The following is a 27,078-nucleotide window of genomic DNA, read 5'->3' as shown; positions in this document are numbered from 1 at the left end:
GAATAAGGAGAAACGCGTTGGGTGTTTTAAGACCGGTGTGTCTTCCCGCATGGAATTAAAGCTTTTGTTACCTACTGCATCTGGTGTCGATGTGCCTTTCTGCCAAGAAGGGAGGCTTTTTGTGGATATATATATATATATATATATATATATATATATATATATATATATTTCCGCACTTGCGCCCTTGCTGCGACAGACTTCAATCCTGGGACAGAAAGAACACGGAAGACCCAGAGTGCAGGTGAGTTTTTTTATTTCTCAGCACACCACGCCAGCATAACGTTTCGGCCTACACAGAGGCCTTGGTCACATGACGCACTGAGAGAGTTGCGAGAAATTTAAAGTGCTCATGCAACAACAACGGAAACATTTGATTGGTTACAGCTTAATCAGTGGGAGTGTTTAACCATGATTAATACAGATTTGCTTGCAATTGCAAAAACGGGGAAAAGAATAACCACATTTAAAATATTTACAAATGTGCCTTTCACTTTAACTAAATGTTTAAATACATTTGTGTTATCCGATAATTCGGAAATGTTGTTATTACTGACACATGGGCACACACGAGGTATTTACAAAATGCAAACGAAATTTCATATATTTACACGCTGTGCAAAAGGAAACCCTCAAAAGAAATCAAATATGTTGAGGGCAAATATCTGAGAGCTGTCGGCATAAATATATATATATATATACACACACACACACACGCTAACACATAGGCATTAGTGGGAATTCTTTAAAATAGAAATTAATTTGTTTAAAAATGTATGAAGTGATAAAACGTATATGTATATATATATATATATATATATATATATATATATATATATATAATATATATATATATATATATATATGTATGTATATATATGACAGCAATCGTTCCACATCAATGATAGAAACGGCACTTTTGGATGGGAGAAGATCAGTTGCGGTTAATTGCATCATGCTGCTCAGGAAAGGATGTGTTTCGGCTTTACCACAGCCTTGGTCACCTGACGAGCGCCATTTTTTTGCACATTATACATACTCTTTTAAACATAAATAAAATACTGCAATGTTCATTTTCAGACAACACAATATAAATAAAATAAAACACTTGTTTAGCACTCAAGGTTTAATATTATGAATACTGCTGCCATCTGAGATAAATTCTTTCAACTCCATTCATCGCAGACTAAAGTGAGCAAGGTATCATACTATGCGTCCAATTAACCTTTTTTAAAATATCATCACTTCTTATTTAAAACACACTATTTAGTTTTAAAATTAACAGCTTAACTGAGATCATATTTCTGATGAAATGTCCAACATATGCAATGTGCACTAATAAAGTACAACCTCGAGCGGCAAACCAAATTCCTTACAATCCACTGTAAATAAAATTTGCAACAATTGTAAAAAGCACTTTGGATCACAATTGCCCTTAACAACATAATAAAAGCAGCTCCTCAATGAATATCATGACCTCAGCCCATTTCAGTTTAGTCATGTAATGCGCAAAAATATACATGCAAATCCAAGAAATAATTTAATAAAATATATTGTTGCTTGGCAAATCTCACATGAAAAAGCACAAAACAACTGATACCAGCAGTTAATGCAACCTGCTATAAAAGGACTGAAAACAAATATATCTCCAAAGTTCACATGTTCATTCCAAATGAGTCACCTCATTACCTCAGTGGAAACGTAACTAATAAAGCTGCTTACTCCTGCTGCTGATCAATTGTGGAGTCTCTGATAGACCAAACTCGAATTATGAGCCTCTGCCCCACCGCATGGTCAATACTACGGTGCCCAGCTCCGAACTGTAGGACTTGGACTCTTTGGCTAAAGTTCCCTAAACTTTTTGCTTTACCCCTAGACCGTTTTCCTGACATAGAGTTGCCAATTCAGATGCTTTGGGTACTTTGCCACTGCTGATCAGTGTCAAAGTACAAGGATTACCTGTGTAAAGTGCAATGGTAATTGGTTGGCCATGATTGGTATGTTTGCCTTACTAGTAAAAGTCCCTAGTGATGTGCACTGTGTGTGCAAGGGCTAGTAATACCAAGGCGTGCAGAGAAGGGAACTCATGCCTTCAGTGTAGGGCCTGCGTGCAGAGTGCTAAGTTAGCATGTTGTCCTGACAAGTGCAACCACTTGTCAGGCCTTACTTTCCCTTTTGCGTACACAGTGGGCACCCCTGTGGTAGGTCCCAGGTAACCCCTAGGCAGGGTGCAGTGTAAGTAAAAGGCAGGACATATACTGAGGTGTGTGTTCTGTCCTGACAGTAAAAAGCACTCCATTTCGTTTAGCACTGGTAAAAGGCCATTCTGCCCATAGGACTGAATGGGGAGGCTGGGTATTGTGTTTGTTAGCCTAGTTCCCTATAAGTTTAAAATGGAGAGGCGAAGTTTAGTATGTATGAACTCACAGTGTCATAACACATCTTTCTATGAAAGTGGTTTTGTCACTGAGTATTTTCTAGAAAGTGGCTGAGTTTTGTGCTTTCAGCATTTCTGTCTGTCTCTGCTGAATGTGGATTAACTGTCTGGATCTGAGAGGTGCGAAGAGCTGGGAGAGGTCTTGACCCAGGGAGGGGTTGATATGGCACCAGGCTGCCATGCATCTGGAGAGTAGGAGGAGGAGAAGCCTGGGAGGTGAAAAAGCCTGGGCTGGTGCTATAAACCATTGACCCATCACCTGCTGAGTGATTAGGGATCCAGACCCCCAGTATGAAAAGGAGAAATGTGACACTGGGAGGGAGACACCCAGAACTGATTTAGGCAGGGGTCAGGGTCCCCTGAGCAGAACGAACTTCAAAGACAGTTAGAGGTATAACTATGAGAGCTGAAGCCCCTGAACGTTGGAATAGAAATGGATTGAGGCTGAAAAGGCTTAGACCCATTTCGTGGTCAAAAGGAACCTATGCTAAGGAAGGAACAATTAAAGAGCCTGCTGGGAAGGACCAATCCATTCTTTGAGCTCTGGGGCTGGTCTGCAGTGTGCTGTTTTAACCTTGGAACAGGCTGTTGGGACTGTGCTGTGTGCGCTGGGTCCCCCTGCTTGAAGAAGACTGTGCTTTGTGCTGTGTCATGTAACCCCAAGGGCCCGAGGTGAGCTGGTTCCCTGTTTGGAAACACAGGAACATAACATTTTCTGGAAAAGTTTCAAGCAACGTGGTGGGTGCGTGTTGTGGCACCTTGAGACCCTCGGAAGGTGTGCCCTGTGATCATGAACACACAGAAGAAAAAGTGAGACTCAGACGTGCTGGGTGCGTGTCGAGGTGCACAGGGGGCATTGGTGAAGAGCGCCTAGTCAACGTCTGCACCCAAGGAGAAGTGAATCTCAGACACGCTGGGTGCATGTTGAGATGCACAGGGGGCATTGGTGAAGAGCGCCTAGTCAACACGTGCACCAAAGAACTGAGTCTCAGATGCACAGGGTGCGTGTCGTGGTGCACCGCAGGCGCTGGTGAAGAGCGCCTGGTCGGCGCGTGCATCAAAGGAGGAGTGAGTCTCGGACGTGCAGGGTGCATGGCGGGTGCACTGGAGGCCCTGGTGAGGAGCGCCTGGTCATCGGGTGCAGCGGTGGAGAAGTGAAGCTCGGACACGGTGATCGTGTCAAAGTGCGGCTGGAGGCATTGGTGAAGAGCGCCTGGATATCGGAGCACCGGAGTTGGAGTAAGTCTTAGTGAAGCAGTGTGTGTGCTTTGGTGCAACCTGGGACTGTGGAGGTGATCGGCTGATCATCGTGTTCACCAGAAGAAAGTGAGTCTCTGCAGCGCAGTGTGCGTGTCTTGGTGCCGACTGAAACCGCAGGAAGGAATGCCTGGTGAACGTGCACTCGGAGTCAACGTAAGGACTCATCAGTATTGTGTGTGTGGCTTTGTGCCAGAAGTGATCCAGAGGGTGGGTGCTGTGGTGAACGTGCACCTGGAGTAACATAGTCTTAGGGGCATGGGGTACATGTGCCCTGCAGCCACTTGAGATCTTCCTAACAGTCGTGGCCTGGACCAGCAGCCCCGGAGGAGCTGAGCTGCTCGGCCGAGCTGTTGAGGACCATTGAGGAAGTTCTACATGGAAGAACCAGTTCATTGAAGGAGGAGAGGAGAGTGGGGTCGCGCCCCCAGGTATCGTGGAACACAACCTGGACAGAGTGTGGGCTCGGAGGGACACTCTCTTGGCCTCTCAGTCCTTCTGGCGATGTGAGCCTTTGCTTCGGCTCAGAGTGGGGCCCGTACTGACCAAAGGAGTGGCAGTGATCCGTGTGGGGGCAACTGTTATTGAAAAGGCTGACTGTCCTAATACGCATTGCCAAAATTGATGCTAGCGAACTTCCGGACTGTTTTATGATGCCTGACAGTATTTCTGCATAAAGAAGTACAGGATTGTAGCGCTACGCGTTGCATTATTTCTCCCTTGCACAGTACAGGATTGCAGCGGCCCGCACTGCATTATTTCTTCATTGCAAAGTACATGATTGTAGAGTTGACCATTGCATTATTTCTTCAGTGCAAAGTACACAATTGGGGTGTGACGCATTGCATTATTCCTTCATTGCGCAGTACATGTTTGTAGCAGTATGCATTTTATTATTCCTCCCATTGCAAGGTATCGAGTGTATCATTACGCATTGAATTATTTCTCCTTTGCTCAGCACAGGATTGTATTGTTACGCAGTGCACTATTGTCTTTCCATTGAAACGTGTGTGACTCTAGCATTATGACCAGCATAGCATTTTGAAAGTGGTGGTTGGGATTTGAACCTACCAGCCAGCTGGGACAAATATTGCCCTTGATTATATGTTGATTCTTGTATCGTGTGTTCTGATCGTATATCTTTTTATATAAAGTTATACTCGTTTAATCAAACTTGTCGGGAGTCCATTTGAGGTGTCACCCCTGGGTTGCTGTGGGCGTGGTTTCACATACTATACACTTGTGCCTTGGCGATAGGCCTGGCTGCTCGTGCCAAGCTACTAAGGAGGTGAGCAGGGCTATCTCAAATGGTGTCCTTGCTTGGCCTAACGTTGAGTGGGGAGTCCCCTGTTGCGCATTTGTTGACAGTTTGCGGGACTGAAACTCCGGCTTCCAACACGAACCATAACGCAAGTCTAGTGAGGGGGCTGATTTGAAAGAAAAGGCCCCACTGGGAGCAAAAGAGGGCTCCCCACACTGAACCTTCACTCCAACACACCAACCTCCACTTCCCCAGCTATTCGTGTTTTTGTGGGCTTGCCGACTTGCACAATACCAACTCCAAAGATTGCGGTTAATGTTGGTGTGCTTCCAAAATGCTGGTGGCGCACATAAAAGTTCTAGCTCTTGCCACAGCAATCTATGCACCAACAGCAATGCCGAGAATGGCTGGCCGCAACCTGAGAGCAAAGTTGTGGCCACCATTTTGTTAATTGGGACTCAGTTCCCATGGGGGGAAATAAAGTTAAAAAGTGATAGGTGTCAAGGTAGATGTACCTTGAGCTCATGGGACTAATAGAGTGGTCTGTGAGGGACCCCTCTCATGGGCAAGAAATTGGCCAAAAACCTTTCTTTTTTTTACCATGAAAGGATCCCTGTGTGGTCAGGGGATCCATACCCTGATTAAAAAAAAAAAGACTAATTCACAGGTCCACACACCTACTCACATACTCACTCACACTCTCTCACAACCATTCAGAGACCTTCAAAACAACTCACAACCCCACTGAACACCCTCCCATGCAGGGACTCACACACCCAACCATAGACCCATAGCTCCAGTCACAGACCCACACAGGCACTCACGCACCCAACCATAGACCCATAGCTCCAGTCACAGACCCACATGGGCACTCGCACACCGCCTTGCCATCATCATTTGTGTCTTTGTTTTATTCTGTACTGTGTACTTATACTATATAATAAGACCAATTGTTTATCATGATCTAGTAGCAAAATATTTTTTATATTGTATTGTAAAAACTATAATACTTTTTCTGTATAAAAATAACAATACATTTAAAAAAATTACTGAAATCATGAGTTTTTGAAGCAATGTATGTTTAGGCCAAAGCATTGTTGTGATGTACTCTTCTGGGTTTTATTAGAATGCCACAGCTTTTGACTAAGCTATAGACCTTATCCTACCAATTTCTTTCCCTATGTATAGCTAGTCTAGTCACTATATAGGGGTCCCCTGTTTCCCAACCAAAAAACCTCACCCACCCACACACAGGCACTGATATATCCACTCATAGACCCACACAGGTACTCACACACCTACTCACACATCCATACAGGCACTCACACACCTACTAAGATAGCTACTCACAACCCCACTCACACACCCATAGTGTCACACATGCACTCAGACACCAACTCACAGAGCCACACAGGCACTCATACATCCAATCACAGACCCAGACAGCTACTCACACAATCACTCACAGACCCATAGTGCTACTCACAAACCCAGTCACGGACTCAAACATGCACTCACACAACCACACAGGCACTCACACACCCACGCAGAGACCCTCATAGACACTAACATACCCACTGACACATCCACTGACAGACCAACACAAGCACTCACACACCCACTGACAGACCAACAAAAGCACTCACACACCCACTGAGAGACACATAACACTCACACACCCATACAGGCACTCTCACACCCACTCACAGACCCATAGGACTACTCATACACCTACTCACATACCCATAGTACTACTCACAGACCCATAGTACTACTCACACACCCACATGGGCACTCACACACCCACTCATGAATACACAGAGACACTCATGCACCCACTCACAGACCCAAACAGCCACTCATACACCCACACAGTCCCTCACACCCCATTCACAGACCCATAGTGCCACTCACAGACCCAGTCAGAGACTCACACATGTACTCACACACCCACTCTCAGACCCACACAGGCTTACTGACCCACACAGTCACTTACTGACCCACACAGTCACTTACAGACCCACACAGCCACTTACAGACGCATAGTGCCAATCACAGATCCAGTCACAGGCACTCACACACCTACTCACAGATTCACTCACACACCAACACAGGCCCTCACATACCCGCTCACAGATGCACACAGGTACTCATACACCCACTCACAGAGCCACACAGGCACTCACACTCCCAACCATAGACCCATACATCCCCTCACACACATAAAGCCACTCATACACCCACTCACAGACCCATACAACCACTCACACTCACTCAGACCCATGCAGCCACTCACACACCCATTCACCAACGTATACAACCACTCAATCACCCAGTCTGAAAGTTTACAGGTTACAGTTAGGAAATAAAATGTAAAAAAATGTAGATCAGATTTCACTCCTACAAAACCAGTGAAATTCAGCAGTTTTAGTTACCTGAGCTAAGTATAACTTACGCTCTACAGTGCACTGCTTATGACCTCACATATTATATCACTGATGACATGGTCAGTGACATCACTGATGACATCTCAAATGACATCACTGATGACATCATACACAGAACCACTCACACAACAACTCACAAACCCACTCACAAACCCACACAACCACTCACACATTTATAGAACAATTCACACACCCACTCACTGACTTATACAGCCACTCACACAACCATAGCACATAAATACAGCTACTCATACACAAATGTGGGTAGCAATACACACAGCCACACACTCACTCATATAGCTACCCACACACTCACGTATTCACCAATACAGCCACTCACACACCCACTCATTCACCTGTACAAGCACTCACACACCCATACATCCACTCACATACCATTCAAACATCTATACATGCACTCATACATCCACACACTCACCTACACAGCCATTCACACAGTCACTCACTGTCCAATACAGTAACTCACAGACCCACTCAGTTAACCAAATTCCCACTCACTCACCCACTTACTAACCCATCCAGCTTCTCAGCAGAGCCATTCAGTCATGCACAGCTACTTACATACCCCCTTCCTCACTCATACAGCCACTCACACAGCTACTCAGTCACCCATGCAGCCACTCGCACAGCCATCACTCACACATGCAGCCACTCACACACCCACTCACTCGCCCATACAGCCACTCACACACATCTACTCTCACAGACACACGGACACTCATAAAAATATATGTTAGAAATTGTATCATTCATTAGTATTACGGAAAGTACACATTTAAGTTTTGTAGTATCTTATCATAAATCTTTAACACTCAGAAACCTTTACAAAACACTCACAATCACTGGATGATATCTTCAGTGATGTCATTTATGATGGCATCAGTGATTTCATCAGTGATATCACTGCCCATGTCATGAGTGATGTAATATGTGAGGTCAAAAGCAGTGCATTGTGGGGGCATAAGTTATAGTTTACCCAGGTAACTATAACTGTTGAATTTCACTGGCTTGGGCATCCCTGTAACTATCCTTTGGTATTTTCAGTATATATTTAGTAGGTAGTAATAGTTAGAACCTAGTTTCAATAGGAAAAGCATTATTTGGCTTGCCTATAACTTTGGCGCATTTGACTATTCTTCATGAAATTTTCCAAACAAAGTGTCAAAGTAGGTTCTGTGTGTCATGGAAAGTTTGGGGGTAGTCCATGCAGTGGGAACTGTGAAATAGGGCTGCGGAAAAAGGGTGTTTGTGTAACATTAATTCCGATAGGAATGGGTTTCGAACCTAAAGCCCGAACCGCTGGACTAACGGGAATGCTCTGATTGGCTGGATGCAACCAGAACAGAAAATTGCAGCCATCATTTTATCATCCAGGAATTGTTCCTAGGGCTAAAATGTGTGTAAATGTTAACATGTACTATCACAGGGATATTGCGACCATCACAATGTCTTCGCGAATATTGTTGACAATATATTAAAAAATATATATTTGTACACCCTCACTGGTCACTGTCCCACACTCATGTACACACTCACAAACATACTCAGAGACTTATATACCCTTTCACATATCCACTCACACACTTATAAATCCAGTCACATACCCAATTAGACACTCATGCACTCACTCACAGACCCATTCAGGTACTTATGCACCCACTTATGGACTTACTCAGAGTGTGACACACCCATGTACTGACCCACTCAGAGACTCTACACCCACTTACAGACCCACTCACATATATTCTCATAGACCCCTTCATGCACCTAGTCACAGATCCACTGAGTTTCTCATATACCCACTCACAAACCGATACAGTTTCTTCCTCACTCCGTCACAGACCATCTGAGGGACTTATGGACTTAGTAAGTCACTCATACACTCAGAAACCCACACACCTAAACAGAAACTCACTCATATATACATGCACCCACTCACTTACCTAGTCCAGGCTCATGCATTCACTCACAGACCCTCCCAGACAGTTCCCCTCTAAGTCATAGACCCACTCAGACACTCATGTATGCACCCTTTCGCTCATCCTCTCAAGGACGTATGGTCTTGCTCACAGACCCATAGAGACACTCATACTGTCACTCACAGATCCATTCAGACACCCATACATCTACTCACAGGCCCACTCAGACATTCACACACCCATACAGTCACTCACACAGCCACTCATAGACCCACTCGGAGACTTATGCACCCAGTTAGTTATACACTCAATAGACTCATGTACCCACGCACAGTCACACTCGCAGACCCACACAACCACTGAGAGAACCACTCAGACAGCAATCATAGACCCACTGAGAGACTCATGCACTCACTCACAGACACTGATGCACCTGCTCACTCACCCATTCAGATACCCACTTAGACACTCATGTATCCACTTACAGATCCAGACAGTCATATACTTACTAACAAAGGCACTCATTCCCCTACTCGCAGATTGAGTGAGAGACTTACACAACCAATCACAGACCCATTGTTACACTGATGCACCCACTCATTGATGTACTGAGGCAATCATGCATTTCATTACAGAAGTAATGATAGACTCATACATCGTCTCACAGATCCTGTCAAATACTTATACAGTGAATTAGAAACTTAGTGATGCAGTCATAATTGACACTGAAAAAATTATGCATTGGGTTATAGAGATGTTAAGGGAGTTGTACATGCCATTATACAGTTGTTTAGATAGTAATGTATTGGTTTTAATTCATTTTGCAGTTATAAGTATTGAATGTCTGCATTTGTTTTGTCATTCCGTGACGTATTCATGGGGATAACCGGCTACCGACTTCATCACGATGCCTGGCATCACAGTAAAAAAAGATAAAATCTGTTTAAAAGGTTATTTTTATGCCAACTTCCTGGAAAAATATGACTTTAAACAGGACAGTAATAAACCCCTACAGTCTAAAATACTGTAAAATGTGTGAGTATGAGTTTTTTGACCCCTAAAAAAGGCGCTATTATTACGGTTAGCAAAGGCATTGCGACTCAGCGCCATCGCAAAAATGAAAAGTAGAGTTCAAACACACTAAACAAGCATTGGCATAGCCAATAGGCCTCACCTTTTGGACATTATGAGTGTTTAGCAAGAGGTATTGTATTGGCAATGTTTTTAAGGTATGTTATAGAGCAATGTGTTCTTATATATTTTCTGTAATAAGTACTGTAGTAACCATGGTGTTTATTTACAAGGCAGTAACCCATAGAGTTTATTTTTCTAGCCCCTTGTTCTACTGGTGCTTCTGTTTTAATATGTGCAAAAGGGACGTGCCGGTGGCGCCAGGGCCTTGTAAATAAGTCCTCCTGCGTTTTAAGTAAAGCGGGTAGGGAGTAATAAACAAACACATAAACAAAACATGTAGGTCTGGTGATTTTTTGATAATTGTAGAGGTCTGCACCACAGCAGTTCCAGGGCTTTATTGTGATACTACTTTTGTCCTATACGAGCTGTGGTAGCAGATCACACATGCAGGATACGATCTGTGTGACCTAAGAACCCTTATTGCTAATGATGTAGGGAGTAGCGAGGGAGATGGACATTGTAACAACAGTAACACTCTAGGGTGAATGAGTGCAGGAAGTTGCAGGAGGGGGAGGGCTACGGTGCAAATGGTGTCCCAACGCGAAGAGGAGGGAAAGGGTTTGAAAAGAGCGGGTATACAGTGCAGAGGGCCTGCATCACTCCGAGAAAGGCAGGTACCACGAGCGTCAGGCAGCCCGTGGTCTGCGGCAGGCAGAGGAAGCCGGACCTGCACTCCGAGGTATAACGACCAGCGGTGGGGGCATCGGGAGGGGGCGCAAGGGAGTAATATATAAACACATAAACAAAAAAGTCAACCTCGTGTGAACATTCAATGAATACAAAGAAATACGGTCCAATGTATGACCAGCCATATGAGTGGGGCAATTTACACATTGTTCCAGATTGAAGCCCTACAGAGTGCTCACAAACTGCTTAGGAGTAGGGTAACTCTGGTCATCAATGTGTAGATTAAAATCACCAAGACCAAGAAATTAGAATGCAGTATATAAAGTTGGCCAAGCAGATCTGAAAGCCGACAAAGGAACTCAGTGGAGTTGTTAGGAGGATGTTCTATTAATGCTCGGCAATGATAAAACCAGATTCAACGTAATAGAAAAAGCAAGACCTTCAATGAGACCACAATCTGTCAGCTTCTAAGTAGTGCATACCATAGTGTCTCTGCACACAACCGCTGTCCCCTCTCCCTTCCGATCTGTTCACTTATAAGGTCCTAAAGGCAAGACCTGTTGGGTATGCCAATGCCTTTTTATTTGAGAAATTGAGACATATTGGGAAAGAAACCATGAAGGAATAGCTTGTATGTAAATAGGAAAGAAAGAAAAGGTTGGAAAGAACCATGTATAAGGAGACAGAAAAAAATAAATAGATGGGGATGGAGGCACGAAAAAAATGATGTAAGTAAATAAATAAGTAACCCAAGATAAATGTATGGTAGCAAAAAATAGAAAGAAAGAATGAGAGAAGAAAGCAAAAAAGGAAGAAAGAAAGGCAGCAAGGAGGGCAGGACACAGGGAAAGTAGAGAAATGGAAGGAAGAAACAGAGAGGAGGAAGGGGTGTTAGTGAAAGAAAGGATATAGGAATGATGGCGATGTATTAAAAAGAAAGTATTAAAAGAAGAGGGGAAGGAATAGAAGCAAAGAAGGAAGAAAAGAAGAAAGTAAAGTGGGCAGGAAGGACACAGAGAAGGAGAAGATTTGCAATAGATGAAGAGTATGGGAAATGAAAGGAGAATGCAACCACAAAAAGCCCGCTTTAGCACGCGGCCAGGGTGCACAGGCCGTGATCTAGTGCTTTCTTGTGTTACATCTGTCATCAAAAAGAAAACCTTTGAATATAAGCCAAAGCCATAGGGTGGCTCAAAAATAAAAATTAAACATCATCAAAAGATACCATGCCTGGAAAAATAAAGTATGTCATTCATCCTGACGCATGCGCATTATTTGAGCTTGTGTACACCAGCATTCGTTGTGCTTCTCTGCATCACTTTAGTTGATGTGGTTCTGTGAGGAATTCTAGGGGTGATTTTGCTGTTCTCGCCTCGTGATGCTCCCTTTCCATGGATTATCATGGGTTTGGCGATATAAAACAGCGTTTAGTGTGGCGGTCTCTTGAGAAGTGCAGGTACTCTCTCTCGCAAAATAAAAAAATAGCCGGTACTCAGTACCAGACAGTACCGGCCCATTTAAAGCCCTATATAAAACAAGTTCTTATAATACAGTATAAAAACTTGTTTTATATAGCACTTCATACCATACTTCTGCATCTCTAAGCGCTGTAAATGGCAGGTGTTATTGTAACTGAGTTTAGCGGTAACAGAGTGAAAAGAGCTCTGGGTGCAGCCTACTCCAGCCGAGCAGTTTATATAAGCGGCTCATATGCGCCAAAGTACTATTTTTACCAGCACCTCAACACGTTTCCTTATAGACAAATCCAATTATTGCGATTGGCAGTAGTGTGTGCTGTCCAGCTGACATCTGAGACACGAGGGTGACGCTGTACTTAACACGCATCTCCGCATTAATCTCCGATCAAAGCCTTCGGATGGATACACTAATGCGCGTAATTGGACGCAGGGAACAGGACAGCCCGCCATGGAGTTAAGTGGCCTGACCCCTTGGCACCTTCCCGCACACAGAGGGCTGACACATAAGCACGGGACAGGACGCAGGGGGCTGAGCACTGGCAGGAATAATATGGTTCAAAGTCGGTGCTGACAGTATGAAAACTGAGGGGGGCCCTGGGACAGCTGGGGAGACCGCCGGGCCCAGGGCAGTGTCACAAGAGGTTTACTGGATGTAACAAGACATGTGGAGTACTTCTTACACACGTGCACAGCAGTCATGTTTTGGGGAAATAAGTAGACACCACATTGGGAAGAAAATGTAAATATGATGTTAGCATCGGTTCCCTGCTTCCTTAGTTATCACAGCCTCCCCAGAAGTGACCGAAGAAGGAACACTGGTTCCCTCGTGAAAGAGTCAGTGATTGAAAGAGGTACACGCACATCCACATCAGTTAAATGAACAAGCATAGTGAAAATACATTTCATGTCTTAGAGTCTGAGTGTGAAAAAAGCACACAGTGGACTGGAGTCAACATACAGGTTTTGTGTCTGCAACTCTTCGTCCACTTTAGTGCTGCCTGGAGCAGTTTCACAAGAGGCCGCCAAGGTTATGAATTGTTGTTAACTGTTTAACAATGCAGCACGTAGGTAGGATCAGTACTACAGGAGTATCTGTGCGCAGCATCAGTACTATAGTACCTGTCTGTTACAGCAGGGTACCTTTGCGCAGCATCAGTACTATAGAGAGTACTATTTAGAGGTGAAATGGGCATGTCAGCGGGTGGAAATGAAAGAAATGAGGATAGGAATGAAATAAAGATGAAAAGAGGGAAGTAAAGAAGCAAGGGAGGATGTAGTAGCGATAGGTGATTGAGGAAGAAAGGAAGAATAATAGGGAAGAAAAAAAATAAAAAAGGGAATGAAAGTGGGAGGAATGACAGAAAATAAAAGTAAGAAAAAATGCATACTGGCAGAAGAAAAGAATAACAGAAAATCAGAGAGGTAAAATTAAAAATACACTTAAGGAAGGAAAAAAAAGGAGAGAAATACAGTGTGAAAGGAAGTGCGAGAAAAGCGGTTCCCAATCTGATCCAGAGTTTGCTTGGGTGGGGGAGGGTAAGCTGTTTTCAAGCACTCGCGCTTGCGGGAGCGGGGAGCGGCGCGCACGACTTTGCTAATTGAAAACATATGTTTGGCATGCCGCTGCTCGCTTCCGCAAGGTGGATGGAAGCAAGAGTGCTTGAAAAGAGCTGGCTGACCAATTTCTAAAGGTTGCCTCCTAGAACAGCGAATGCGCACTGCCTAGGCGAGACCTAAAAAAGTTGCTACAAAATATGTGTGCAAATATGTTTTTGAAGCAGTGATGTGTTTAGTAATGTGTGTATTGTATTATAATGAATTTTTAAGTAAATATTTTTTAATGTGGTGGTGGTTGTTGAATGTTTGCTTTTGTTTCACGATTTCGCAACGCAATCGCAATCATCGTGATGCTGCAGCAAATTTTTCAAAAATATTTTTGACAAGAAAATGAAAATAATTTTGGACTCTTGGGTGGCTCTGACAAGAGCCTTTGTGTTGAGACTGTGCATAAAACCGCTATAGATAAGACTGTATGCAGAGTTTTAGGTTGCGCAAATACAGAAAATAGTCTTTGAAGACAAGTTTTCTAAACACGCACTACAAAAATATAAGTCTGAAAAAGACACCAATCACTGTTAAATATACTGTAGAATGTGTCTCTATATATATTTTACACTTTGTACAAACCGCAAGGTCTTCGGGACTACCGACTTCACAGCAATCACGTCGGTAGTCGCGAATATGGGTTTTTTTTTTGTAAAGGTGGTTTTCTCTTAAATTGATCACAGGAAGAAAAGTTAAAACAATATCTTACTAAATATTTAGAATTAAAATTTATTTTGAAAATGTCTTTAAGTGTATTTTTCAGAATGTGAAATGTATTTGCTGATCACAGATTCTCCACAGTATATGCGACAATGTTGGGCCGACTCAAAAAATTCTCAAAACTAAAACAACTTATTAATGTACTTTCTGATAAACACATACCAAATCAAAAATGAGTGGCATATAATATAAATATAATATACCATGTCTAATCATAGAAAGAAAATACGAAATACTAAGAGGCTCACTTAAAAAAAATGGATGTTACAGTTAAAAAATAGACATTATAACTAAATAACTAACTAAATGCCATTAGAAATTCACTGACAAAAACCAAAGGTTACAGGGACGTTATAGTTAAGCTGATGGGGTCGTGAGTTATAGTTAGCTCAGCTAGCTATAACTGCTTAATTTCTCTGGTTTTGTATGAGTGAAATGTCAGCCTAATTATAATGTCCCTGTAACCTTTGTTTTTTCCAATGAATTTCTAAGGGTTTTTAAAAATATTATTTCCTAACAGTAACATCCCTGTAACCTTTTGTTTTTTCAGTGAAAATATATATATTACTTATTATTAATTATTATATTAATATATAATCATATATATATATATATATATATATATATATATATATATATATATATATATATATATATATATATATATATATACATACACATACATATATATATGTATATTCACACGCACATTACGTGCTGGCGGTCACCAGTAGATATTTATAGTTAGTGTTTTTGCCTATATATTTGCAGTTGTTTGATGAATTAGCATAAATGTTTCACAAAAATGTGCCAAGTTGGGTCTTGTGGTCCATGGAAAGTTTCGTGGTCATCTGTTACGCAGCGTCCGAGAAAAAGGAGCGTTATAAAAAGGTGTGTTTCCCATGTTAATTTCTATAGGACCTTTAGTCAAAGCTGCAGCCCGAATCACTGGACAGAATTACACCAAATTTAGCAGAAAGGTAGATTTGGTTACACAGATCATGCTTTCAGTTATTTTGTGTAAATCCATTCATTAGTTTTTGAGAAATGTAAAAAATTATATAAGTTAGTGATATCTGTGGCTCCAATGTCTTAGCAAAAGAAGACGAGCTCATGCAGGGAAATGCGAAACTCTGATTTTCTACCAACACTTCAGCCAGGAAGTGTTGGAAGCCATCTTGGGACTTGGTATCAGTAAAGACCCTCCCCAAAAACTTTTGAAAGAAAGAAAAGAGGAGAGGGTAGGAATACCCTGACCCCTTAATGTTGGTCCTGGGGACCAAGAGGGACCCCGCAAAGCCTATTTCTTTTTTAATTTGCCACAAACTTGTGGGAGAAAAAAATGACTTGTTTTAAATTAAGCCCCAGGGTGGACCAGGTCCTGGGGGCACATCCACGAGGACTTATCAAAGCCCTGGGGACCACCACCTCCCCGTGGCAAAAGTAACTGAATGAATGTATGAGGCCTGCACAGCCCACCCTCAGACCCGGGGTCTGCCACCTCCCTAGGGCTAAAATGAAATAAATGTGGGAGCCCGTAGGGCACCTCCAGTGCCCGGGACCACCACCTCTCTGGGGCTATATCTTGTAATGGAAATTCGGAAGTACTAATTCTACTTCTCAAGAAACTATAACTCGTGCCCTAAGGTAACTATACCTCACACCCCCACCATGGACAGTTTTCTCAACATTAATTTTATTGGAAATGTTACCTTGATATTATCCATGATGTCATTGAAGATGTCATGTCTGATTTGAGATAAATAGCAGTGCATGGTGAGGGTGCAAGTTAGTTATCTCAGGTCACTAGTTATAGTTTCTTGAGATAAGTATAACTGCTGAATTTCTATGGTTTTGTTTGTGTAAAATCTAAACCGAACTATAACGTCCCAGTAACCTTTGTTTTTTACATTAATTTCTAATGATTTTTTTATTCTATTTCCTAACTATAATGTCCCTGTAACCTTTGTTTTTTTTAGTGAATTTCTATGGTTTTTAATGGTATTTCGTAAATATAACATCCCTGTAACCTTAGATTTTGAGAAAAAATAATATTTTAAATTAAATATATATGTGCTTATAAACATGCAAAAAAAATACTGACAGTGATGCGAAGTAAATGCACTTCATATTTACATACCTCAAAGTAATAACTCTCAACGTAATAAACCATGATATAACAACCAATATGTTCAGTTAAGCATTTAAAGCTGAAAAACACAACAAGCAGAACATTTGTTTACATGGGTATCCACAGAAAGGTTGCAATCATTGCAGATTCTATGGTTAAGGACGTGATTTATGTGTTTCTATGGTGGGCTGCTAGTGTCTAACCAGAAGTATGGGTTCCTTTTGGTGAGGCCATTTTTTTGTGATAAGCAGTTTAGGTTCAGTAACCATTCTCCACCTGACCACAGAAAGACAGGAATGCCTATTTTTAGCGTTGGCTCTGTTTGTTAATCCATAGATCAAGTGTGTGTCTTCAGCGTGCATGTAAACTTTGTGCATGAAATGGTTTCAGCAGTTTTGATAAGGGTAGTATATAGATGTTAGAGGTTTTCACATGAGTACAAAAAAAATGGAGTACATGCAAATTTTCCAATGACAGATTTATGGCCTACCCGTATAGAACAATCTTTCTCTGTGCATTTTGTAAAAATAGGATTTCCTTAATCATATTGCTGAAACATAAGCTGTAAGATTCAGCTAATAAAACAGATATCCCACTGCAGCATCTTTACTCAATATAATCAAATATAGCATAATGTGCTTCTTAGCTTTCAACTGCTAACAAGAAATCTGCTTTTCACAATCCCCATATGTTTGTTTTGAACCAACTTTCAGTTAACTATACTTTAAACATGCATTCACTCCAGGAATACTACTAGTGCCATTTTTGTGATCTACTCACTTTGATCTAGCAGCAACTTTAACCATTTTCTCTTTTTCCCAGGTGTGTGCTGTGCCAGCAGACATTTACAGACTGCTCTTGCAAACCTGAATTTAAAGTAAGTGTTTTCAGGTCTTTCTGTGTATCTAAAGCCCTGCCCAAGGCTCACATGATTCGCCTAGCAAACACTTTCCCGCCCCAATCCAAACCTACAACTTATCCCACAATCACACCATAAGACAATCACACAAATACCATGACTCACACCATTACACCAGTATACATCATATTATATACACCCACACTGTAACACAATATAATGCACAAACCTGCTACAAAAAGAAAAATTCATCTCCTCCTGATACACTCACACCACCTCACACACTCTGAAGGGTACCATCCTAACAAAGCACACATGTAATGTCTTCCGACCACCACTACACTATTGAATACAATGTCACACATCACATAAATATAGACTATCAAACACAGACCTTTAGTTAAGCACGAAAGAGGAAATGAGGGATACAGCATCCGAGTACATCATCCCAGTTCAAGTATATGATCCCCATATGTACTCTTAGGGAAAATTATTTGAAAAGAGGATACTTATTATAGGCTGAGTTTTAAAAGCAGTGACTGTACTATTCTCGAACAGTCATGTGTCATGAGCCCTCAACCAATCAACTTGGCATGCTTCATCATAGGGCCTGTTTCTAACTCATGTCATCAGCAGGAGTGTCTTTAAACTCATTGACGAGGGAGTACTTAAGACTGAATGGTGTGGTTGCTTTCACTGAGCTTAAGGAGTGACGAGTTTGAGGGACAGAAAGGAAAAGGAAACCCTAAAATTAATTTAAGGCCCGCCATAGGCTTTATTGTGATTGCTTTTTAGAAAATTAAAAGGACACACAGTCAAACTTCTTTAACCTGTGCCATAGGCTATCATGTTTCAGCCCCTTGGTGTGTTGGCCCAAAGACCCTCTTTGACCTACCAGCAGAGACTATGGATATTGACACTTGGTATTGGTCAGTGAAAAGTGATGTGCAAATAATACAATTGTGTACAAAACTTAATGATAGCTAAGTATTTGTTGAAGGAGTATCTGCCAGCAGAGACCCACCTGCATAAAGATGGAGAAGAACAAGTATGTATGATTAAACATAATCAAATAGCTGTATAAATACCAGAAAATACCAGTGCATTTCAGTCCATTTATGCGAATAAAGTTAGTGAATTGTGTAGTACTTTACACATAAGCAATGCCATGTGTTCAAATGAACAGTCCTCTAAATGTATCAGTCCGCTCCACACATAAAGATACTGGAGTAATAACTTGACATGAGTATTGTGAAGTCTGCCCACATTGTTTAATGGTGTAAGCTTACCCCCACAAGCCACATAATCTCATAATAATATTGAGAGGGAAAAGGAACTGTAATATAGCCTTATAGCCTGCTGTAGTGGGCTATACTGGCCCTTAAAGGCCTACTCCAGGGTTAAAGGCTCTATTTCAAAATAAAACATTGGAATGTTGGGAGCCCCATTGAAAATAATGCAGTACTCTGGGCTTCTAATAGCCAGTAGAAGCCCAGAGCTCCAACATTCCTGTGTTGTCCTTCACAGCTAATGCTGTGAACAAAGGCCTCACAGAGCCTGAGGTGATTTTAATCCTTTATTTGTTAGAACATTCTGCCCTCTAGTGGCAGAATTTTCTAATACCCTCTTAGCCCTCCGTGGGTGGTCTATACCAGCATTAAAGTCCCTGAGAGGAGATGCTAAAACCAGTATCTCTGCCTTTTCACTTCGAGAGAGCCAGTTGCTAATTTATTCTAAAATAATTTCTCTTCACTACAATGTGCATTATATATTATACCGAAAAAGTTCAGGCTGCATTCGCTCATTTAAGTACCTTTTCGCACTGAATAAAAAAACAGCTTACTTTCCTGTGGACTCATGTTTACATCTCTCATATCATATTTGTCTTGATGATGGTCTCAAGGATTCCTAATACTTGCGACAAAAACACCATCGTAAAGTCCACCTCTCTACTTTATTATCATTTTCCTCACCTACGGATGTTTTTTTTTTCATTGGATGGACATTTCAAATTTTGAGAGTGGATTTTCCATTAATTGACATGTGTGATTATGGAGCCTTTTGCTTGACTGAGATGGTACATTGTCAATGTATGTTTAGATGTTATCTGTGTTGAACCCCTTCTTTATTTATTTATAATACATTGTTTTCATACAATTCAGTCACTAGATATGCCTATTCGTTATTTCAAATTTTCATAATTTGATTTATTTCAAAATGTTTATATGAATTACCTTATTATGCTTTTTTTGACAATAATTGGACATACAATTTAACCCCTTCGATGCTGATGACGAGCTCAGCTCGTCATCAGCTACGGCGCTCGTATGCTGATGACGAGCTGAGCTCGTCATGTAACGCGGGTTTTCGAAAAACCCAGCACACAGCGGGAAAACCGCTAGCGCGCAAGGGGTTAATATGTGATTATGGAGCCTATTGCTTGACTGAGATGATACATTGTCAATGTATGTTTAGATGTTATCTGTGTTGAACCCCTTCTTTATATATTTAAAATACATTGTTTTCATACAATTCAGTCACTAGATATGCCTATTCGTTTTTCAAATTTTCAGAATTTGATTTATTTCAAAATGTTTATATGAATAACCTTATTATGCTTTTTTTGACAATAATTGGACATATTATTTATTTTGAAACTTTTTTAATTTTCATATGAATGATTCCCTTGTTAGTCATTACCTTACTAAAACCAAGACCCGGGCTCACAAGTGGTTACTGGATTTCCATTTTTCTTTAAGCTAGTGGACTACAGCACATGTTTTGCCACCACCAAGATGACAAAGTAAAACAAGACTGCTGCCTGCTACTAGTGGCCTGACTGAAGGTTTAAAGTTAAATTTTGACGTGTCGAAATAACCCCTTTTGACAGACCTAAACCTTCCTCTTGAGTAATAATAAGTCACACCCAAGAGTGATGTAAGTGCTTACAACAGGGATAGCTGTTCCGTAGGAAAGCATTGGGAATACTTTAATAAAGCTAATAGTTATTTCCGCTTGGGAACCAGATAAAAAGGTAAATCTTGGAATTTGTAAAATATTTATAACAAACCAAGTTTATTGGTAAAGCCTGGTTTATAACACATATTTTTCAAACCATACTTTTATAGTTACCTTTAGCCTGCCTAAAGCCTCTAGAAGCCAATTTGCCTCAGCTTCTGACTGTCACCTAGGAGCTAAATAGCTCCTTGATTAGCTGAGAATTGGCTCCCAGAGTGGAGAAAAAGGACCTTGGGTATGGGGAGGTGTTTTGTTCCTCTGGCAGGATAACCATATAGGCTCTGACCTGTTCTCAATTGTTAAAGGAGTATGTAGCTCACACCTGAACCTGCCCTCCCTATTGTCCTCCTAGCCAGCCAGGCACCAATCCCAGTGTAAGAGAAGCTGCCCCCTGGCCCGGGTTTGAGGGACCACAGGGGAGGGTTTGTTTAACTTTTATGTAACTGTTGTGGTACTTTTAAGTGCTTTACCCTGCTTAAGATAAGCTTCTCTACTCTATGCCAAGGTTTGAGCCCAGGTTTAAATTACTGAAAGTTTTACAAGACCTAATAAGAACAGTGCCATTGTTACTTGTGGAGGACTAACATACACCCCTACTAATAAATCCCCTTTCTCACATCAAAGGGCATTTGTATTTTCAAATGGGTGCAGTTGTGAGATATAATTGTTCTGTAATCTCCCACATAATAGGCCAGGGGTGTCCATTCCTGTACAACTGATCCACTGTAGGGTGCGTTACCACGTTCCGATTGCTGTAATCATACTTCTGTTGGGGTACAACACTGTACACTTTCCCTAAAATTCCTCTTGTTCTTAGTCATAACGTACACTTCTCAGCAAACGGGCAAAGTGGAATAACAAAGGGTGCAATACCTTTGACCTTACAGTGGATGTAGGGTGTGTGAGGTAGCGTGTGGTTGAATTCAGCTTTTACAACGTTGTTTTCTGATTGTTTGTATTTATAGAGTGTAAAACCAGTGGCTCAGCAGTGACTTTCAGTGCATGAGATTGGCATATAAAAAGTGATTTAAGAGTGTGGGAAGGAACATATCCGGTTTGATTTTGGATGGAGTTTCAAATCTTAGGTCTGTAGCTAGAGAAAACCTACTATCTTGTGGTCCACTTTTTGCCCACTTGTCTTCTGCTTTCTGCTTACTGGTCCCCTCTATTATTATCTGTTGATACCTTCAATCAACCAGCCCCTAGCTAGTACGCTTGGCACTAATAAATGGAAAAGGCTCTAAATCATCAAAAGCACAGTGGCAGCAGAAGCAACATAATGCATCTGTGTCTTTGATTACATCATAGGAAGTAACAAGGAGTTGGCAAATGTTTATCTACAACAACCTAGTAAGGTGCATTTTGCGAATTTCGTATTTCACAAAGAGGTACAACGTTTCCTGAATTTGATTGAGGTAGTCATTGTTAAACTTCCTCGATGCCTGCTGCCAAGTGCAAGGATTGGTGTTTTCCGGCTGTCACATGAGTAGCAACAGGGAAATGCATTGGCCACTGCTCAGCCAGGCCTACTCCTTTCTCTTATCCCAGGGTTTCCCGGAAAGGAAATGGAGAATGGAACCACTGAACAATTTTACAAGGATTTGCAAAAAGATTTTGTAAAGTTGCAAACCTGCAACCTTTGCCCACCCCAGTAGTGACATTCCATGTTCCTTCACTCCATTGATGTTCCATGTACTGTGTTTATAAAATAGTTTTGTTATAAAGAAAACCTCAGGTTACAGCATGTTAATAAACAGTGAATTATTTTTTCAGCATTGTATTTATAAAATGAGAGAAACAATAGAAGTCTAATAAAGTCAAAACCTGTGCTATTTATTTTGATACTATGAAAAACGGAATGTATAAAATCATTGGATTACTTTCTGTTAACCATTAAATATAAATATTTGTTTCCTTACAAAGAAAACCAAATAGACTGCTAGTAATCCATGACTGATATTGGATTCACACACCCAACTACTGAAACCAGAGCATACTAATAGTGTAGTTATTTTTAAAAGGTCAAAGCGGTTACAAAGCATTCCCTGGAGCTTATAAATGAAAATGTAGTGCTACGAATTCCAATCTCCACCTTCTCTTTTGGTGATGCCATGTCATTCCACAAGCTCAGCCAGGGGTGCGACATACTGATTAAAAAAGGTGGGGCTAAGGATTGAGATCTGTGGGACCTAATGAGGCAGAGCAATGCTTTTAGAAGTGTAGGGACGCTGTGCCACCTGGAAGCTGGGTAGCATTGTCTAACTATGGGAAGTTTGTTTCATTGTCAATCTCTTGCCAATATCCCCAGAGGTGAAATACATGTTATCCTTACAACTGATACAACATACCTTCTTATTATATGTGGAGTGGCAAAATATCTATCATGCGCCTGGCTTATCCGCACTAGGATGTTAAATGCTAACAAAGTATACATTTTATACATACTGTCTCCAATTCATATTTATTTTAATATTGTTGTACTTTAGTATTGTCATCAAATTGTTCTTATCAATGTAAATAATATTTTATTGTCTTTTATTACATGAATTGTACATTTTTACCAAATATGTTTTTTTAGAATGTATGTACTTTTATGATATGACAATATCGAATAAAGTATTACAACTACAGAAATACATGGTCATGATGTATTGTATAATTTTATCAAAATACTATTACATCACTGGGAAGATTAAATTATTCGGTGATTCCTAAAATCTTCTAATACAACTTCTTAATAATATCTTGAAACTAAAATGGTTTACCGAGCTAGCTTCTTTATGTGACGAATGTTAAAACAGAATCCGAAAAGGTTGCAATTCCGTATCATTGGTTTCAGCATAGGATGTCCTTCTGTCATGAACCCAGGGCACCAACTGAGTAGCTGCAGTAAGGGTTTCTTTTTATATTTTTAGAATCTACAATGAGGGCTGATTGTTTCTATGTTATTCCATTTCGACCTGTAGTCATTAATAGGGATGATCATATATCTTGCTCAAAGGATGAGGCATTTGTCGATTGTTTTAGATTATACTCCATACATTCTTTTTTGTACGATGGGTAAAGTGGCTATAAAGTTCACGTTTCGCTAAATCTGTATTTTGTCAGTTAAAGCCTCTTCGCGTGAGTTTAAATTCCAAATAAATGCAGGTTTCAGTCAAATTACTTAAGTGACGTTTTTCTTGCGCTGATGTTAAGTAAGGAGGCCACAGGATGTCATGCTCTGTGAAACATTATTTTAGGGCCACCTTAAGAAAGTCTGGATTAGCTTGCATTGTAAGACAATAGTATTTCATAAAAGTTGATTTACCCTCTAAGCCTTGCTTTAGTCGGCCAAACTCCAAGGGTATCGGAGTGCAGCGGCTGTGCTGTGGTAATTGAAATAGTCTTCTGTATGTGATGTATTTTCTTTTGTCGAAGTCTGATGAGAATTTGGATGGAAAAGCTTGATGGGCACTAGCGATACTAGGTAGAAGCTGCTGTTGGACTCTGCAGTTGTGTATTTATTTTTGCACAGTGCGAAATTAAGCTACCTGCCTTTTTCTTGGTCTCTCCCAGATGAATTTTTGAATTCCCTGTGTCCATAGCTAAACCCCAAAGTATTTTTATGTTGATGTGTAAGCTATCCTCACCGGACCTAGATGCCATGTTTGTTTATTCTTATGTTTTCCAAACGCTTCAACCTTGGTGTCGCATTGCTTACCATTGGTTGGTTTTATTGGTACTTGTATTTGATTAGTTCTTAATGCCTTGCTCCCTTGGAGCAGATCCTGTTTACAATCCCTTTTCTTGGCTGACATGTACCCTTCCACTGCTCACTTTCAGGGAACTACTTTTTTTCTTTTTGTTTAAGCAATTTATGAGAGTGCCTGTGTTTTTGCCAGCTTTCTCCTTAATGCGCTTCTTCCCTAATGTGCTTCTGCCCTGCCAAATCCCCACCTCTTTGTGCTCCAGGTTGCTCTCTCCCTCATATACTTCTCGTTTTCTCTCATTTGCTTCTCTTCTGCCAAATTTCACCAAGTTGTATGTTGACGCCCCAGCCTCCTGTGTTGCTCTCCTTCTTGTATGCTACTTTTCTCTTCCTCCTCCCACCTGTCTTTATATTTTTTTTATATTTTCCCCTTAAACACTCCCCATTCTTTTCCCCTAACCACCTCTCCATAATCCTGCATTGCTTTGAATATTTTTTGGAGGGTGCGGGAGCAAATTGTTGAAAACCCTTTTTCCTTCCCAAAACACACTTTTTCACTACACCAATCTAATCTTTTTACTTACGGTTCCATCTGGAATTGGTGAATAAAAAATTATGAAACCACCACCCTTTTGTAGGCAAGTGCATACTAGGTGACGCATAGCGTTATTGAATGAAGATGCATGTGTACATGTACGTTATTGGGCTTGAATGCACCTTCAAAAATATGCAGCTAAATTATTATTATTTGTCTTTATTTTGACTGATGCTGCACACCGTCAGCAAAAAATGTTTTTTGCCAATGATTTAGAGGCTCGCCAAAAGACATTGTAAAGCCAATAGGCCCCAACGGCGAGACCTGTTGGCTTTGACAATGGTTATTTAAATAGTTGTCCCATGTTGTGCACGCAGCAAAGAGTTTTGTATAACCACAAGGTACAATACATTGTACAAGGCTCGATTTTCTGTTCTAAAACTTGTCCTCATAACTGTTCTGTGTTTTTGTAAAATAAAAATGTAGGTGTTATTTTTCATTTCTTTTTCAGAGTGGGGGACTCTGCCTAACAGAAAACGTTGGAACACAGGTAAAACTAACGTAGTAGTCACAGGCCATCAACATTCAACTTTGTTTTCAGGATTCTGTTTCGTGGCCAGAATGAATAAGTAACTTCGATTAATGATTACCACTCCAGTTTAGCCCCAGGGCCCCTATTACAGACACTTACCATTGGAACAAGTGCCGGTTTAAAACTATTCATTACAGAAAGGTTTTTCCACCAGGACAAATCTAGATTAGAATATATTTTCCTCACATGAGAAATCAATTTACACGTATCATAGAAATATATTAACAAACAAATCACACTCCATAAACAGCCCGTTTACAAAGAAATGTTAGCAAACTAACTTACATTTTTTTAAACTATTTATGCAATGATTTTTTTTTATTGTGTAAACGTATCACAAGCAGTGAAATCAGTTTGTGCCATGTTTGCCCAGATGTCAATACCAATTCCTTCCTGTGTAATTACGCAAGCGAAAATATAGCGCTAATGAACTCATTTTCCTTTCTTAACATGACCCTTGGTGTCTGCATTTGATGCAGATGTGTTGGCCCATCTCTAAGATGTCAGCAAATGGATAAACATATACTACATGCATGGGGTGAAAACAGCTGAAGCAGGATATTGACCTTTAAAAGCCACACACACCCCTGGAATGACCATTCTGGACACCAGGCAATCCCCTAAGGGACTGGATGCATTAGAGGCCAGTTTTGGAATCCCCTTCTTTCTTTCCAGTCCTCGTGGCCTATTCAACAGAGCCACACTATGTAATGTCTTTTATGCCCCCTATCTCATCACAAAGTGTTTAACTCTGGCCACTGTATGGAAAAAAGTACCCACACTTGCTTTGAAAATTCTCTGTAGCAGCATTAGCAGATCAAAACCTATGTCAGTTGCATGTATTCAATTCCTCATTAAAGAATCATTGAAAAAACATATTAATTGCATTTATAATCTCTTTGATCTGATTTGAAAATTCTATGGCAAAGATACTCTAGTCCAGGCGTGATAAGTGGTTTCTGATCCTCAGGAAATGTGTTACATGATCCTACAATTCTGAGTTAAAAATGCAATGCTTATGGCCTGACAAGAGTTATAATAATAAATAAGAACACCTAAATTGAAACTGAATTAAACAACAGCCCATAATCTAGCCAATTTATGATTCTACATTCATAGTCATCTTCGTCAAAGTGGTAACGGTAACTTGGTATGTGTTATTATCTGTAAAATGATTTTAAACACTTGTAATTGCATCTTTTAATTAAGAGTACGGTCAAAAGCTCTGCGTTTGGTGTCTGCATTATTAATTTAAAAATATTTAATTATATTTTTGTTACATTTCC

The 27,078-nt window shown here is 40.8% G+C and overlaps 1 protein-coding gene across 4 annotated transcripts in view; it reads left to right on the top strand.

The window, feature by feature from the left end:
- LOC147677997 (meckelin-like) overlaps nt 1-27,078 on the top strand; it is a 275,453-nt gene that overhangs the window by 58,428 nt on the left and 189,947 nt on the right. For all 4 annotated transcript variants that reach the window (XR_015302475.1, XR_015302474.1, XM_086945878.1 and 1 more), the window contains exons 5-6: nt 17,920-17,974; nt 25,712-25,750. Coding sequence is in view for 2 of the 4 variants with exons in the window: in XM_086945878.1 (XP_086802004.1) it covers nt 17,920-17,974; nt 25,712-25,750 (94 nt within the window). In the remaining 2 variants the exon portion in view is untranslated. The remainder of the gene's footprint in view (nt 1-17,919; nt 17,975-25,711; nt 25,751-27,078) is intronic.

This window comes from Lissotriton vulgaris, chromosome 12, assembly GCF_964263255.1.
Source record: "Lissotriton vulgaris chromosome 12, aLisVul1.2, whole genome shotgun sequence".
NCBI lineage: Eukaryota > Metazoa > Chordata > Amphibia > Caudata > Salamandridae > Lissotriton > Lissotriton vulgaris.
This window is presented reverse-complemented; position numbering and strand designations above follow the sequence as displayed.